The sequence below is a fragment of the Crocuta crocuta genome, unplaced genomic scaffold (genome assembly GCF_008692635.1).
Source record: "Crocuta crocuta isolate KB4526 unplaced genomic scaffold, BGI_CrCroc_1.0 scaffold67, whole genome shotgun sequence".
NCBI lineage: Eukaryota > Metazoa > Chordata > Mammalia > Carnivora > Hyaenidae > Crocuta > Crocuta crocuta.
In genome coordinates, this window is record NW_027531896.1 from 327,780 (window position 1) to 345,689 (window position 17,910).

At 49.5% G+C, this 17,910-nt stretch overlaps 1 protein-coding gene across 3 annotated transcripts; it reads right to left on the minus strand.

Annotated features, from left to right (window-relative positions):
- Positions 1–2,815: 2,815 nt before the first annotated feature.
- Positions 2,816–17,511, minus strand: LOC144239383 (interleukin-1 receptor antagonist protein). 3 transcript variants are annotated; one of them, XM_077773424.1, is made up of 5 exons: positions 17,403–17,511; positions 8,400–8,451; positions 6,453–6,541; positions 5,225–5,337; positions 2,816–4,121 (listed from the first exon to the last, which is right to left on the minus strand). In XM_077773424.1, exons 1-5 carry the CDS (start codon positions 17,410–17,412, stop codon positions 3,906–3,908), a joined length of 480 nt encoding a protein of 159 aa, XP_077629550.1. In that variant the 5' UTR covers positions 17,413–17,511; the 3' UTR covers positions 2,816–3,905. The 3 variants fall into 3 exon arrangements, with proteins under 3 accessions (XP_077629550.1, XP_077629551.1, XP_077629549.1); XM_077773425.1 differs by lacking the exon at positions 17,403–17,511 and adding an exon at positions 8,594–8,673; XM_077773423.1 differs by lacking the exon at positions 17,403–17,511 and having other exon boundaries at positions 8,400–8,578.
- Positions 17,512–17,910: the final 399 nt, after the last annotated feature.

Consider the following 17,910-nt stretch of genomic DNA (forward strand, 5'->3'; position numbering starts at 1 on the left):
GCCCCAGGCCATAAAGACCCCAAGCTGCTGCTGTGCTTTGGAGCTCTCTGACCCAGAAACTCCTCGCTGTGCTGTCGAGTGACATCACCTAGACACATGTAACCTCTCTCCCCCAAGTCCCCACGCCTGCCTCTTCTTCTAAGTAGCAACGCACTACTCTCTGGACAGACTTCTCTGAGGAAGCACACCTGTCATAGTAGAGTGTCATAGTAAAAGCCTGTGTGTGCTGCCACCTTGTGGTCATTTCTTTTTCCGTGCTGAGCTCCCAAATCCATGGAACACAAAACACCCTGGTCTTTTTCATTTCTCTGGGCCTCTTTCAAAACTTCCCTGGCCTAAGTTCTCTGTCTTCCCAAATTTTCAGACCCTTTCATACATTAATTCCAATGGATATATCCATGGCCAATTAGTTTATTCACCCACTATTTACTGGGCACCCATTACATTCCAAGTGTTGATCTAGGTACTTGGGATACATCATCGAACAAAACAGATGAAAATCCCTGCATTGTGGAGCCAATGTTTAGGATGGAAAAGGCTTAAAGCTTTTCCTCCCTTAAAGAACACTTGAAGCCAGAGTAAGGAGATCTTAAGAGGGGAGTTTTTGGTCAGTGAGCAAGTGGGAGGGATGTTGAAGACATGGGTTGGGTTTAGAATTATGAGTCGATTTAACAAATATGCCTGAGTTTATACACTGCATAAGTGCTTCACTTTGAAGCCGATCTTTTTTTTTTTAAGTTTATTTATTTATTTTGAGAGAGAGAACATGTGGGAGGGAGGGGCAGAGAGAGATGAGAGAGAGAATCCAAAGCAGGCTTTGCGCTGTCAGCACAGAGCCCGACTCGAGGCTTGATCTCATGAACTGTGAGATCATGACCTGAGCCGAAATCAAGAGTTGGACGCTTAGCTGACTGAGCCACCCAGGCACCCTGAAGCAGACCTTCTTAAACTATAACCTGCATTGACTCAGCTGGAGACTTGCTGAAGAGGAAGATCCTAAGTCTGGCATAAGGCCTGGGACTCTGCATTTTAACTCCCAAATGCCGCTGCTGGTCTGTATACCACACTTAGAGCAATGAAGCTTTAAAGCAGATTCCCTTGAGCACCGACTCTTGCAGAACTAATAGTAACCACACTACCATGGTAATATTGCAAAGACTGAACACGAGAAGCCAGCCCTGTGCATTAGCAATAACCTGCATTTAGAGATGAGGAAACTGACACTTCAAGACATTAATGAACCTGTCCATGAGTACATGTGGCTCACAGGAGAGCCAGGAAATTCCAGAGTTCGCGGGCATGACCATCCGCTGCCTCACCTGTTACTTACCCACAGCAGCTGCTTGACCCAATCATATGAAGTGTCTGAGCCTCAGGGTTACCCTCTGTAAAAGGAGGGTAAGGTGGCTACAGGGCCTCACAAGTGTCACTGCTATTGCTGTCATTAAGCCTTGAAGGGTTTTCTGCCTTGAACTTCCTCCTTTACCAGGACTGAAAGTCTATCAGCCGCATGCACCCTTTTCTGACGCACAGCACAGCACCCATACCTCTCATGACATGTGGGTGACATGAGGGTGACCTCCTCAGAGGAGCCAGAGCTAAGATGGAGACAACATCTTAAAGATTTTCTCTAATTGGTTGCCTTTTAGCCTGTTTATTAATTCAGTTTGTTTTTAGCAATCAAATCTCCTCTAACAGCAAGGTTGTGTGTGAAGTCCAGTTTGTGAAGTGGAGAGGAGCAGGGGGCTGGGCCAGAGCTGGGTTCAAGGAGTGGAGCCCCGATCCTGTGGCCTCCCTTTGTGTTCTATTTCCTGGGCCTTGGAGGGAGTGCAGGGCGTGCTGTTTGCAAACCCTCGATCTAAGTCAACTCTCTCTGGGGACAAGTGAGCAGCAGGCCCCAAGGAGAGAGGTGACGTGGCCAAAATCATACAACAGGCTTGTGACCCGGCTGGGCTCCCCTCAAGGGCTCCCGAGACCAGAAGTCAGCAGAACCTGGGCAGGATTAGGGACCTCACTGCCCACTCACCCGCCCGGTAGCTGAGCTGTGTTTGATGACCGTCTTGCTCGCCCACCGCACGGAGCCAAATTCAATATTCCACCTGCTGATCTCACCATTTCCCAGTGCCCCCTTTTCTCACACCCCAGAGGGCCAAGTCTTTTTAGTCTTCAGACTTCAAAACGGTGAAATGTCACGTACACACAGAAAACTGTATGACCATATCCATACCAAGAAATAGAATGTCATCTGGATCCTAAAAGCATCTGGGTGTCCCTGCCTGACCCTCTGTCTCTCAGGAGTCACCTACCAACCCCCGCTTTCAGACACAGCCTGTCCCTGATTCTCTCTATAGAAGAGCCACCTGTCTACACATCCCTCCACACAACTGCTCGGTTTTGCCCGTTTTAGCTTTATGTAAATGGAGTCACGCTCTGTGTGGGTTTTTGTGATTCCTGTACCCCACATGATGTTGGTAAGATGCATCTGTTTTGTTGAAGGTAGCCGGCTGCAATTCATCCACTTGCTCAACGAGCATTGCGCTGTATGAACATACATGATTTATGTATTCATTCTTCTGTGATGGGAGTTTGGATTGTTTCCTATCGGGGGCTGTTGTGGACAGTGGTGCCACACCCCTTCCTGGCTGGGAGATTTGCTCTCCTTATCCAGGAAGAGTGAGGCCCAAGGAAGAAAGGACTCTCAGAAGAGAGGCGACCAGGTCTAATCCCCGGGGTGAGGGAGGCCAACGCTCCCTCATTTCCCACGCTCTCCATGCCCCAAGCCTGGCAAGGCCATAGACACAGCCAGCAGAGTAGATGAGTTTTCAAGATTTTATTGTAAAACAGAGCTTAAGTCATAGGGAGTAGAAAACTTTCCACTTAACACGGACAACACACAGTTGCTGAGCACCTGCTAAGGGCCAGCCCATGTGCTCAGCCCCGCGGGACCTGAAACACACACAGGCCATGCTCCCTGCTCTCAGGAGCTCAGTCTGGTGCAGGAGACAGACAGAGGCTCAACCATCTTTCAAACAAGTCTCAGAATGTCAGAAGTGCTCACACGGTCCAAGAGTAAGGCCTCCCTCCCAGGAGGCCTGCAAAGAACACCAGGGAGCTCCTTCTGGGCTGAGCCCTGGGGGCTGGGAGCTTTTGACGGGAGGGGTGGGGGAGGAAAGCACTGTGCACGCCTGTGGAAGTTCTGGAGTAGAGATGGTACCGGGGCCTGATCAGTGGGGTCCAGACTTCAGGAACGTTACAGAAAGAAAAATAGTGGGGACTAACAAAATACACTGGCTTTTCATTTTCTCAGGCGAAGGCGTTACAAAAATAAGACGGGAATAGAAAGAGAGATGCTTTCACCCTCCCCAACCCCCTTCCGGAAAGGACAGTCTCCACATAAAGGACTCGCCTTCAAATTGGACACAATTGGCATAAGAGAAAGATGAAATCCTTATCTTGCCGCAGACTCTAAGAGTTTTCCCCATGGGACTGCATCGGCTTGCAAAACGAGCTTGGGCAAGCCAGTGAGTGGCAGGAGGGATCTGGGACGTGGGCGCCGGGGTGAGGCAGGGGGGTGAGGAGTCGGGGAGAGGAGAGTGGAGGGGCAGGCCGGCCAAGGTGCCTGGCTTTTGTCCGGAAGCCCCAGGCAGCACCGAAAGGCTTGGAGCAGTGCTGTGGCTCAAGCTGGACTTTAGAAAGACCACTGTGGAGGCGGCATGGAGGTTGGTTCGCCAAGGAGGCTGCTGATGGAGTCCTGTCAGCAGGGCTCTTTCATGTCCTCCCGAGGGTCCACCCTGCCAAGGCTGCTCCTCAGAGCCCCACAACAGCCAGGAGACCCCAGGCAGGGTGGAGATGCGTCTCTGGAGTCATCGATGAGCTGGGAGTGGAGGACGTGAGGTACAGACACACTAACGGTCCAGCTGGAAGTAGAACTTGGTGACCGTCATGGCCTCTTCGGGCGTGTTGGTGAGGCTGACGGGCCGGTCGGCCTCCAGGGACGTGCAGAGGAACCAGCCGGGGCAGGCAGCAGACTCGAAGCTGGTAGTGGGGCCACTGTCTGAGCGGATGAAGGTGAAGCGTTTATCTTGCTCCTTGTTCTTGCTCAGGTCGGTGATGTTAACTGCCTGGAAGCCAAGATATGAGCAGTGAGGACTGGGTAGCATGGAGGCCCCATTGTGTCTCCCCCTCTGCACCATGACATGGCCTCTGGCTGCCCCCAGAGCAAGTGCTTCCTGGGACGACTGCAGGATCTATATCTCCTAGGACAACTGTGACCCAGCATCTGTCGCATTGTTACACCTTGACTTTGAAAGATCTGGCCACTATAGCCATGGCCAGTCAGTTTGGTAAACACATGGTACCGTCAGCAGAGACTGAGGCATGTGGAGGCCGGTGCTCTGTCAGGGTCTCTGCCCCTGGTAAGAGGGCATGGTGGAGAAGGTGGGCAGAGAGTAGCAGGGTCCGTTCGACACGGTGCACATGGCAGCCGGGTCACCCTACTCCACACAGAGTAAAGAATGCCCCTATCCACTGGTCGGGGCAAGGGACAGTGCCATGCTTACAGCCACTCATTGGGTTAAGATCTTGTCCACCAAGCACCTAGGACAAAGCCATCTTTTCCCAGGGCTGGCAGCCCATTATTATTACAGGGATCAAGGAATACAGGGCTCTGAATAGGATCCCAACACATGGGTTTGAGTAGATAAGGATTAGAAGAGAAGGGTCCTGAAGCTTGGCGTCACTGGAAGACGGCAAGCCTAAGTGGGTTGGGGGCCCTCGGCCCAGAGTGGCACACAGATAATGAGGCCCCCAAACATACCATCCTTCCCGGACCCCTCCCTTCCTGAGACTAGACTTAGCCACACGACGGGCTTCAGCCAACGGGACATTAATGGTATGCAAGCGGGGGTTGATAAGCATTGGCACAATGGGCCTTGTCACTGTGGAATAATCCCACTAGGAAGCGAGGAGCCATGCTGTAGGGAAGCCCAAGCTGGCAACCGAGCTCAGAGAGAGCACCTGAAACGGGTGAGAAGCCATCCCAGACGCCCCAGCGCCAGCAGAGCTCTCTGCCAGGTGCAGCTGCAGGAGGGGCGTGAGCTGCACCAGGCAGAGCAGGACCACCCAGCTGAGCCTCTGTAATCGGCCCAGAGTCCTGAGAAAGAACACATTACGGTGATTGCAGCCATCAGGTTTAGGGTGCTTGTGGTCTGAGACAGGTCCTTACCTCCAGCTGGAGCCTGGTCTCATCACCAGACTTGACACAGGCCAGGCAGAGCTTTCCCCCATGGATCCCCAGGAACACGGCATGAGGCTCGATGGGCACCACATTTAGCTTTTCTGGGGAAGAGCACAGGGGAGGGTCAGATTGTAGAGAGAACAGGAGGCAGCCTGGACTCTCCCAGGAGAGTTTTCTGTCTTCCCCCTGAGCAACTCAAACCCTAAGATCAGAAGGACAGTGAGGCCCCATCTTCCTGGTCTGCATCAAACAGCAGGTCAAACCAAGCTCCCCATCCAGTTCCTCCTCAAGGACCAAGTGGCCTAGATTTCATGCCACATGGTTTCCATCCCTCCTTCTCCCCAGGATACCGGTGTGCCAGGTCACCAAGTCTGCTGCCCATGGGGACAGAAAATAGCACAGAATGGGCTCCAGGCCTTGGTCTACAGGGACCTGCGGGACTTTGAACCTGCTTCTTACCCTCAGCAGTCTGTGAGCCCTCAAACAGCAGTGAAAATCACAGCCTTTCTGTACTTCAGCTTATTCATTAGGAGAATTCACAGAAGGACAGGAAAGGCATGTCTCACACTTTCAGAGTGAGGCAGAGGGGGCAAGCACAAGGGGACGGAGCAGGGTGGAAAGATGGAGATCAGATCGTGCCATTCTATAGCACCAAATCAGCCCACAAGGATGTGAAAGCATCCCCGAAGTCTAGGGCTGAAAGAATCTCCCATCATGCCTTTATACTGGCCTCATTTTACTAAAGGGAAAACTGAGGTGGGGGAGAGGGTGAAGCCTGCCCATGCTCATGCAGCTTGTTTAGAGCACAGACCAGAACATGGCTGACTGTGGTGTCCGCGAATAAGGGACATAACCCAGCCTTGGATATGGTGTATTCATTTTGGCCGGTAGTTAGGGTTTGAACAACATAGGAACACGGAAAGCTTAATAGTCACAGAGTGAAAGGGGCCATCTTACCTACTGTGCCCTACCCCTGCCAGCTGTGGCCTGGGAACCCTGAGCCAGTTGGTGGGGGCTCTGACCTAGGCTCTAACTCTCCCACCCTCTTGAGGCTGCCCTCAAGAATGCCCCCTAGTGGCCATGCCTCCTCCATCTTTCAACTCAGCCTCAAAGACCCAATGGGGATTAGGGCTTCGAAACTAAAGTTTTTGGTGGAGACTCCAGGGCAAAGTGACCCAGTGCCCACACAACATGTACTTTCCTGGCAACCACTCACCTTCTAATTTAGTACTTGGTCCTTGCAAGTATCCAGCAACTAGTTGGTTATTCCTTAGGTAGAAGGTCTTCTGGTTAACATCCCAGATTCTGAAAGGCAAAAGGACTCGGCTACAGAAAACAATCTCTGTGTGCCCAGCCCTTCCTGTGTTCCCTAGAGCTCACTGAATCTGCATTCAACTTTCTGCCAGGGGTGTGGGATTTCTGTACACCCATGGCATGGAGGAGAGACTGAGGGCACCACTGATTAAGGAGCAGGCCCAACTCCCATAGTTGGATAGCAGTGTACCCATATCACATTCTTTTTTATTTTTTAATGCTTATTTGTTTTTCAGAGAGACAGAGTGTGAGCAGGGGAGGGGCAGAGAGAGACAGAGACAGAATCCACAGCAGGATCCAGGCTCTGAGCTGTCAGCACAGAGCTCAGTGTGGGGCTCGAACTCAGGAGCCATGAGATCCTGACCTGAGCTGAGGTCGGACCCTCAGCAGACTGAGCGGAATGTGCACCCACATTCTATCTCTATCCTCACTTGCCCCTCACCCTCCAACTCCCAGAGCAGACACCTTCTACTTCAGCAAAACGTGCTCTAGAGTAGCACCATCTAACAAAAGTTTCTGGGTGCAGAAATGTTCTAAGCTACCCTGTCCAATATGGTAGCCACCAGCCACATCTAGCTATTGAGCTCTTGCAATGTGGTGGGACTGAGGATCTGAATTTTAAATTCAATTTAATTTTTGTTACTTTATGTGTAAATTTAAAGAGTTGTCTGGGACTAGTGGCTGTCACAGAGCTCCAAAGGACATAGCAGCTTGTCAGTAACTCACCCTGAGCCTTAGACCACGAGGGTCTATTCCCAGAGCCTGTCCTTCATCAGCCAGCAGCTCCTCTGGGCCTGGGAGGGGCAGCCTTCCCCGGGAACAAGCTTTGCCTCCAGCTCACCCAGAGGCTTGCAGAGCCTCCATTCCCTGCTGCCCACCATGTGACCTTGGACCTGTGTCTCATCTCCTCCAGAATGAAGCATGGCTAAAACCACCCATCTCATCAGGTGACCTTGGGCGGCTCATGAGCTCAGTGAGGGATGGCTGAACAAACTGTAAAGGCCTTTGCACACGTGAGGATTTGACCTTACGAGACTATTCTTAGCTCCTGGATGAGTCTCCTACTAGAGACCTCTTGGGGCAGCTCCTGGAGCTCCCAGCCAGTCGGCGGAGGCAGAGGCAAACCTCGTGAAGCAGTTTCCATGACTGGAAAGGGGAAGGCCTTGCCCCGGATGCACACACATATGCCTGCACGCACATACACAGGCACGCACAGAATCCCCAACTGCAGCCTCAAGTCACAGAAACAGTCTGAGGGTGAAGTCACCCTGACAAGGCTCAGTCCTGGGGTATCACAGGACAGAGGGTGCATGTGGACAGCCTCACAGCCTGTTGCTTTTATCGCAGCATTGGTGACATCTCACAAGACTCCTGGCACAACTTTTAAACATCACAGGCACTCTCACAACAACTCAGTAAGGCAGGCAGGGGGTTGTCATTAACCCCATGTCACAGAAGGGGAAACTGAGGCCCCAGAGGAGCAGGATCCACCACCATGTCAACACGGAGCTGCAGCGCTAGCCGGCTGGCTGGGACTCTGGGCCATGCTCTGCCCACCGCAGCCCTGTCTGCTTCTTTGTCCAGGAAAGAGCCTCAGCATGGCCCCTCGGCCCCTGTCTGTCACTCATGAAGTCGCCAGAGTGTCTGGGAAATCAACCAGGCCTGTGGCCAAGTTACTCTGAAATAGAAGCCCTGAAGACCACGCAAGTGGCTCCCCTTTCCTGAATAACCGGCACCCCTTTCCAATCCAAACCCAGTTTCTAGGTGCAGGGGAGGCCAATGGCTCCCAATTGCTGTGATGGCCCCATTTTCCTGTCCGTGCACCCCACCTCTGCAGGGGCATCCTTACCTGAAGGCTTGCATCCTGCAGACCCTCTTCCCCATGGGATGGCAGGCTGTCTCTGAATAGAACAGGAAAAGGAGGAAAGAGATCAAGTAACTGAAGGGACATCTGCAGATTTCCATTCTGTGGCCACGGCGAGGCAACGGGACACTGCCATTTCAGGCCCAGAGTAGCTGCTTATAAAGAAAATAGTCACTCACCCAAAGCAGGCTGTTGCCGCCCTGTCGCACTCTGAGAAACGGAAATGCCCTCGCATTTCCAAAATGAGAAACCCTTGTTGTTGTCACTTTCAACCGTGCTGAGTGTCGCAATGCGAATGTTGTAACTGATTCCCTCCCCTTTTCCCCTGTGCAATTTCCCCAAAATTGAGATTTCTATTTCCCCCTCGCTGAGTTCCTGGGAAGAAGAGCACAATGAAAACTGAACTCCCTCATCTCCCTGACAGGTATCCTGAGACTGTTGACTTTATAAAACTAGATTTAAGTAGAAAAGTCCTCCTGTCTTAGTGAGCTAAGTGGTAGGCTTCCTCAGCACTCAAGACGGTCACTTTGTGTTCTTTGAAGGACGCACACCCTTGCTGGACTCTGGACCAGGGACTAGCAAACATTCTGTAAAGGACCAGATAGTAAATATTTTAGGGTCCGTCTCTGTCATGATTACTCACGTCAGCTATCGTAGCTTAAACAGTAGTAGAGGCGATCTGTAAATGAACAAGCTGATTGTGTTCTGATACCACTTTATTTACAAAACCAGGTGGTGGCAGGGTTTGGCTTGGCTTGGTGACCTCCTGCTGCAGTGTAAACTTCCTGAGGGGTGCTTCGAAGCCTGCTCTATTCCTGCTATCCACGCTTTTAAAGCTATCATCTTGGGGAAATGGGGCCAATCCAGCACTTGGAGAAAAACGGATCCAAATTTCACCTCTGCCATTCACTTGCCATTTGCTACCCATGTGACTTGGAACAAGTCACTCCACTTATTTGGGCCTCTCTCTCTGTCTCCTCATGCCCAGAATGGGATTGATCACATCTTCATCATGGGTGAAAAGGAGGAGGGAGGAAGGATGGAAGGAAGGAAGGGAAAAGGGAGGGAAGAAGGAAGGGAAAGGAAGGGAAGAAGGAAGGGAAAGGAAGGGAAGAAGGAAGGGAAAGGAAGGGAAGAAGGAAGGGAAGGTTCTAGCTTGCAGTGAGCACTAATAAGCATTAACTTCTTTCCTTACTACATTCTAGAAGTTAGGGAAAAGTATGTAAATCCCCATTTATGGATAAGGGAAACATGGACAGGGCTTCCGCGGGATCAGAGCATGCAATGCTAATGCAGAAGTGTAGATTGCAGCATTGGAGAACTAGATGGGAGCTCGGCAGCCCTACCATTGTTTTGGAGAACACTAAGAAAGACCCAGAAAGGGAAAGGGACCTGCCCAAGGCCGCACAGTGCATTAATGGCAAAGATATGCCCAGAAATCCAGGTCTTCAGACTCCTAGCCAGTGGTCATTCTGTACAGCAGCTGATCTGGATAAGATCAGCCAACAAATACGTTCAACCAACAAATCAGCATCTGTGTCCAAATGAGAATAAAATCCTTCAAGGAAGAAGGCTACACTATATAATTGAAAGTTGCTAAGAGAGTAGATCACAGAAGATATAAAAGATAAGATATAAACGATATTTTATGACTATATAAAACAGCTGACGGGTGAATCGCTGTGTTGTACACCTGCGACTAATATAATGTTAGATGTGAATTATACCTCAATTAAAACATTTTTTTTAAAAAGGGAGTCTTCTCAAATCTTTCAGAGCAAGTGGGACGTTTTTGCAAAAATTGTATCACCTCCCTGAGTGATTACTTTGAGGGACAGAGTGGCATGTACGTGTCCCTTCTGTTCTCACAAGGTGGGTGACCTTGAGGGAGACATTCACCTTTGAAACACATGCAAGAAACAATATCTACCTCTGAGGGCCAAAGGGGAGTTTTGTTTGCTTGGGGAAGGGCTGGCTGATGGAGGTGATGTGTAAGAACCTATTTGATTGTTTGCCTTTTGCGGCATTTGCTGAATTGCGGGACACAATTTCTGCAACACTTCGAAATCATCGGGTGCACAAGTTTGGTCAGCACCTCTCCTGAGATGGAAGGCAGCTAACCCCCACTGTGATAAGTCCTCTCCTACTTGCCTCAATGTTACATCAGCATCCCTTGAAAAATGTCCTTGAAGACTGAAAAGAAGAGACTTGCCCAGAGGAGACCGAGGGGCCCCGTCTGGACAACCTGCTCTCGGACAGCACTCTGAGTCAAGGTTCCGCCCACCCTGGGGCTTCTGGGTAAATGTTCCTCTGTCCTCAGCCCAAATTCAAAGAGATGGGTTTCTCCCAGAGAACAGAACCCTGAGTTCTCCACCTTTGCCAGCTCTGTGCCCCTTTCCTGCTGTGCCTGAGAAGTGTCCTGGTGGGCATTTCTGGGTAAAGAGGAAGGAATCCCTAGGGCCGGGCCGACAAGTCAGGCCAACCTGGGCAGTGTCATCCTATCACTTATGAGCTGGGCCACTCAGGCTCAGGTCTCTTGGCCTCAGTTTCATTATCTACTAGAGGGGCCTAATAATAGAAACCTTGTCACGGGGTTCTGTGAGGATTGAGATATTGCACATGGTGTATTTAACCCTGAACCCGGCATGTAGGAAATACACAAAGAGTAGAAGGCTACTGTGTCTGCTTTGTCACCCCATGTAAAGTGGGAGAGGTCAGTCACAATGCCCCTGAGCCCGCCAGCCCTGCCCTACACACCCAGCTGGACTCCTGAGGGGGTGGCCCTCATCCCTCTAGGCTGGGGGAGGAAAGGAGTGAGGGGATGAAAGGCCCCTTCCCTCCCCTCATACTTCTGGCCCCAATTCTACTCTTGGTTCCGTCTTATCAAAATAGTGGGTGTCCCGATGATTTCTGCCCACAGGAAATCTCTGACTAAACTTATTCTCGGTTCTGGCTCCCTGGCCGCTCACTCCAGTTCCTGAATTCAGTTTAGCGACCACATAACAGGCCTACATAGGCGGACCCCGGGAGGTCCAGGCATTGCCATTGTATCTAGCACCTCTTCTGGATGCCGAGCCCTGCCCTGCTAGACACTGGTGACAGCAGAAATGACTAAGGCCCACCCTAAGGGAAATAGGAAAACTATCTGTGTCCTTAGAATGATACTAGACAGTCTCTACAGACTCCTGCTGATGCCTCTAGAACTCCAACCACATAAGAAGTGCTCAATAAATGCTAGCTATTTCTCAATTTCAGTTAATTACATCTTTCAGTTCTAAGATTTCCATTTGCTTCCTCTTTTTTTTTTTGTATCGTTTCTATTTCTCTGCCAAAAGTTTCCATATCGTCTTTTAAATCCTTAACACAGTATATATTCACAGTTCTTGTGAAGGCTGCACTGATAACTTCATTATTTGAATCCCCGCGGTGTCTCCTTCTGCCATCCATTTTATCCAGTGCACAGGCTGCCTTGCATACGCCTGACTGCTTTTTACTGACTGCTGGGCACTATAGCATATCAAAAACTGTCAAGATCATTTGAGGCTCTGGACAATTTGTCTAGAGGTGTATTTATCTGGAGATGATTCACTTTTGCTTCTTCTGGGCAGTGAGGGTGCAGGCACTGCAGACCCAATGACCTTAACCCCAAGAGGCTGGACAGGATTAGAACGGAGCTTCGATAACTGCAGACTGTTCACTCCCAATCCTCTAGGGTCTCAGCCCAGACCAGGGGTGTTTAGTGACACCCCCTCCTCCTTGGTGAGAGTCAAAGTATACATTTTATAATGTAAGACTCTCCATAAGTCTGATAGCTAGCTTTGCCAGTTATCACAGCAGAAAGCTTGATCCTAAGCCAGATGTGGACACTGATGTCTATTTTTTAAGTCTTCTTACTCAGGATGGTGGAGTTGGAACAGCATTTGGGGGCAGGGAATTTATCTTAAAGAAAATGGAATCAGTGGGTGACACCATCAGATTTGTTTTATTAAGATAATTCCGGGGCCAGTGGACAGATGGATTAGACTTGGTGCATGGTTTGGCGTCACTGAGCCTGAAGGCAGAGGGGTGGTGTGCTGGTGAGTGTTGACAGCTGGATCGCCAAAAGAGTTTTCACTAGCAGCATTTGCCTGTTTCTCTGGTGTAAATATTCCCACTGCAGGTAATCTCAAGCCACCAGCATGACAAGGCTCAATGCAGAGCTGATAACAGGCTCTCCTATCTTTCTTGAGAGAAAGTGTCTCTTTCTTTCTTTCTCTCTCTCTTTCTCTCTTTCTCTCTTTCTCTCTTTCTTTCTTTCTTTCTTTCTTTCTTTCTTTCTTTCTTTCTTTCTTTCTTTCTTTCTTTCTATGTTTTATTTATTTCTAGGAAAGAGAGAGAGAGAGACAGCATGAACAGGGGAGGGTCAGAGAGAGAGGGAGTCACAGACTCTGAAACAGGCTCCAGGCTCTGAGCTGGCAGTCAGCACAGAGCCCGACGCGGGGCTCGAACCCATGAACCGCGAGATCATGACCTAAGCGAAAGTTGGATGCTTAACCGACTAAGCCACCCAGGCGCCCCTCTTCCTTCCTTCCTTCCTTCCTTCCTTCCTTCCTTCCTTCCTTCCTTCCTTCCTTCCTTCCCTTCTTTTTTTCAAGAGAAGGTGCAATAAGCAAGGGGCAGAGAGAGAAAGAGAGAGAGAAGCAGGGCTCACTCAACACGGGCTCGAACTTACGCACCATGAGATCATGACTGGGGCCAAAGTCAGGTGCTTAACAGATTGAGCCACCCAGGCACCGAAAAGTGTCCTATTTCTTAACTCTAGTCCCTCCCCACTCAGCCCAGGGGCCTAGCCCACAGGACATGTCCCCCTTGCAGAAAATACTCCCTCCCTCCTGACAAATCCAGTTTAAATAATCCATCCTGACAAATCCAGTTTATCAGGAAACTTCAGTGAATCTCAGTGCAAATGTTTTCAGCTCTGCCTGCTGGCACTGCATTTACACCATGCGAGCACCATTTGGAAAAATTTAAGCAACCAGCTTTGAGTGGACAGGCGCACACCTTAAGTTTTAATGTCTTGATCTCATTGTTCAGTTAACTCTTGTGTACGTGAGTGTGCTCAAGCACACAGCACACAACAGATGTAGTGCTGCTGTCCAAACTTTGGAAAATTTTACTGAAGATGACGGTGCAAAGTCTCCAGTTACTCTTTCCAAGAGATGAGTAAATATATTTGTACAAACGGGAGAAGGCACAAGTATATCTCATGTGTTCTCTTTGTCAGTTTCCACCTACCCTGCTCTGCCAGGTAAACTATTCAATTTTGACAAAACATGGGAGCTTATTAGAAGCTCCTTACAGCAGCAGGAGACAGGCCAGCTTTGGAGACAGATGTTCTCCTGGGTATTTTTGCCCAACAAGCTACAGTCGTCAGGGTGACCCATATGCCCTTCTGGGCTGTGTAGGGTGGTCAGGAGAATGTATATAAAGTCAACTGTTATCAATCACTGCTTCACAGGAAGCTTGCTCTCCTCCTTGGTCTAAATGGTAAACTTACTGTGAGTCTTCTGTATGTTTCAAAGTCTTCCAAGATGTGTTTTGCTCCAGCGATTTCTGGGTTTGATAGGAATCTGCACTGAAACCATCATTTATCTAGTTATCTTGTGCTTCTAGAGGGACGTGTTTGCTCTTGCCTTCTTGGCCGTGATGACTAGCTTTATAAGGCAGCTAGCTCCTCGCTGGCAGATGGAAAGGGGGAGGGACAGGAACCTGCAGATGGGGGAGGGCACAGCTGTGTATCTTACATGCTGTGTTTTAGGCTGTGTGTTGTGTTCTTTCATATGGATCTCACTGAGTCCTCATAACGGCTGTGCAGGGTGGACATATTTAGACCCACTTTCAAGATGGGTATATATTTATACTCACTTTGTAGCATAAACAATCGAGGCACAGGAAGATTAAATCGCTTGCCCCAAATCGTGGCAGAGGCAGCATTTGAACCAGTTCTTGTATTCTTTCTCATGGTGCAGTCCTACCAGAAAAGCAGCTGACCTCTGTCTCTGCTTTATTGCACAGTTAACAGGAGCAAGAATTGTATTTGTTCCTTTGGTGTTCCTTTTGGTTTGAACCCACATCTTACAGAGCAACAATTTATTCCATAATTGCTTGGAAACTTTAGGAGTTTGTTTGTTTTTTTGGTAGTAAGGAAAGGATGATTCTAAGACCTTACAGAAGTTGAAGAGAAAATGCTCTTTACCTGGTTTTGAACTAGAGTAGTGAATTGCCCTGTTTTTTCCAGGACTTTCCAAGCATTAGTAGTGAAAGTCTGGCATCCTGGGAAGTCCCTCAGTCCCCTGGAAAACTGAGATGATTGGTCACCCTATAATATGAAGTCCTTAAAAGGTGCTCATACCATCTGGTGGCTAGAATTGCAAATTGCAGGCAGAGTTAACTGCTAATCATTGTCTTGCCTAGCAGAGATGTGGTCCATTTAACAAAAAATTTTTTTAACATTTATTTATTTTTTGAGAGACAGAGACAGAGCGCGAGCAGGGGAGGGGCAGAGAGAGAATGAGACACAGAATCCCAAGCAGTCTCCAGGCTCTGAGCAAGCCGTCAGCACAGAACCCGATGCAGGGCTGGAACCCACAAACCATGAGATCATGACCTGAGCCAAAGTCAGATGCTCAACTGACTGAGCCACCCAGGTGCCCCAAAAATGTGGTCCATTTTATTAGAGCTGTAGATATGTAGATGAAGCACACAAGAACCAAAAACCTAACTGAGCCTTCCACTCAGGAAAAGAGACATAGCAGCTATAGTATTGATCAATCACTCCCCTTCTGATCAAGTTAATTTTTAAGTTAGCCATTCATATTTTATTTCCTCCGACTACGTAAATCAAGATAGGTCAACAGCAAGTGGCTTAAAATTGTTTTCAAATGTGGGTTGTACAAAGGATTTACCCTTCCACCATCACTATCTTAACCTCCACCTCCTCATCCTCCTGCCCCACCTTCCTCACACATATTAGCAGTATGGTCAGGGGTGTTAGAAAGGAAGCAGAGGTCCGGTGAGGTAGGGAACATGTCCCAAGCACACACCCACCTTCACCCTTGCTGCTCTGCCCTTGAGTTCCCAGCTCTTTAGGCAAACCACGAATCTCTCCATGATCTCTCTTCTCAGAGCCCTGTTCTCTGCTGGACAACAATAGCACCACCCATGTTCCTGGCCTTCCAGAAAACATGGTGCCTTCACTGGGCTCACACACACTCGTCTCCTGAACTTGAACTTACTCGGCACCTACCATGTGCCACTTTAAAATATTTGGGGTGGGGGGTGCCTGGGTAGCTTAGTCGGTTGAACATCCAACTCTTGATATGGCAGCTCAGGTCATGATTTCACGACTCATGAGATGGATGGAACCTCATGCTGGGCTCTGTGCTGACAGCGGGGAGGCTGCTTGGGATCTCTCTCTCTCTCCCTCTCTCTCTCTCTCTCTCTGCGCCTCCCCTGCTCTCTCTCTCTCAAAATAAATAAACATTTTTTTTTAAATAACAAGGGCACCCAGGTGGCTCAGTTGGTTAAGTGTCCAACTCTTGGTTTCGTTCACATCATGATCTCATGGTTCCTGAGTTTGAGCCCTGCATCTGGCCCTCTGCTGTTAGCACAGAGCCCACTTCAGATCTTCTGTTCCCCTCTCTGCCCTTCCCCCATTTGTGTGCATGTTTTCTCTCCCTCTTTCTCTGTCTCTCTCAAAATTAATAAATTTAAAAAAAAATAATAAAATATTTTGGAATGGACTGTTTTTAAGTATAGTGGTTTCCTCACATCATATCATTACATGGTTCTGGAAGTGGCACCCCCTTTACCCATTTGAAAGATGCATAACCCGTGGGCTGACATTCTCACACATGCCACTGGAAACTGCCTCACCTCCTCCAAAGAGGAGGCTTTGTTGCCCTTGGAAAAACTGCTTACAGCTTTTTATGTCTCCCTCCATGACCTCACTCAGTCTCAGCACCCCTAGCTCACGATACAGTGATTTAGAGACAGACTGTCTGCTGTGGAGCCTGGCTTCTCCCCTTGTAAGCAGCTGTCAGGCCTTGGGCAAATTACTTAACCTCTCTGTGTCCAAGTTCCCACTTCTGAAACTGTGAACAATAACAGTGCTTCCTCGTAGGGTTGTTGTGAGGATTAGAAGAGACAGGCCACGTAAACAGCTCAGCAGAGGGCCTGGTTCATGGCAAGCCCGTGGAAGGATTGGCTATTACTGTACCCATGAGACCCCAAGAGTTGGCCTGCTTCCTCTTGGCCTGAGAAGAGTGAGACCCAGAAAGAGACATAGAGGCCATTAGAGGCCAAACACAGAATTAGAAACTAGGTCTTCAGGGCCCCAGTTTTAAGATCTTTTCTCTGCCCCCACATAGATCTTAAACAGAGATTGCAAACCAGTAGCCCATAGACTGAGTATTTCCTTTGCTCATGTTATTGTTTTATTTAATCAAAATACTACCTGAGGAAATCAGAATATCGGGCTGCTCCTGAAAAATGAGAGGTTCAGGCCACCTGGGCTTGCATTCCCATGGGACAGCCAGCCACTGGGACTAGTCAGCAGTGGCCACTAATTCACAGTCCCTCGTAACCCAGTGCCCACTTCTGTTAGTATTTCTCGCTGAGCTCACACTGTTCTCTCCCTCATTTGACAGAACTATTTCTCCAATTTCTAGGTCTCTATCAACAGTGGGAAATGACCAGTAGAGTCTACCAGCCCCGTGATTCTTCTCACAGCAGACATGCTTCCTCTGGCTGGATAAGCATTGGGCTTGCAGCCCCCACCTCAGCGTATGTGCGTGACCCACTGTCATCTCCACCTAGGCCAAGTCTCCAACGTGGGCCTGGAGCTACATGCCCTTGGCATTCCCCTGGAAGCCTGTCCTTAGTAAACACCAATGGTAGATACTTTCCTTCCCATTTTTCAGATGGGAAAAGAGGAGTGGAGGAGCTTACCTGACGCCATGGGGAGAGCTTGGTAGCATACAAGGTCTTCTGAGATCTTCCAGCCTCTGTCTCCAGACTGAGCTGCTGCACAGAAAGGAGAAGGACCGGGCAGTACCTGTGTCACCAGCACCTCCCAGGGTGGAGCTGCTGCTTCCTTCCAGATTACCTGAGGAGAGGAAGAGGAAGAGCCACTGCTGGCCTTCTACACACCCAGGCAGGGCTTGCCAGGCCCTGCTTCAAAAGGGTGACTCAGGCTAACAGGAGCCAAACAGGCTCATATCTCTGTAAAAACAGAGGACCCATGTGAGGAAAGGAACCAAGTGGGATTAGTGAGGCTGGACCTTTGTGCGCACCCAACTTCTGTGCTCAACCCGACCGCCGCCAGTTCATGCATGCGCGCATTTGTTCATCTAGTCCATATGGGCTGACCTAATCACATGTGCCATGCACTGGGGGAAAGTCAGATTCGGTCCCTGATAGTCTAACAGAGGAGGGCAAGGTAAGAAATTGGGAAACT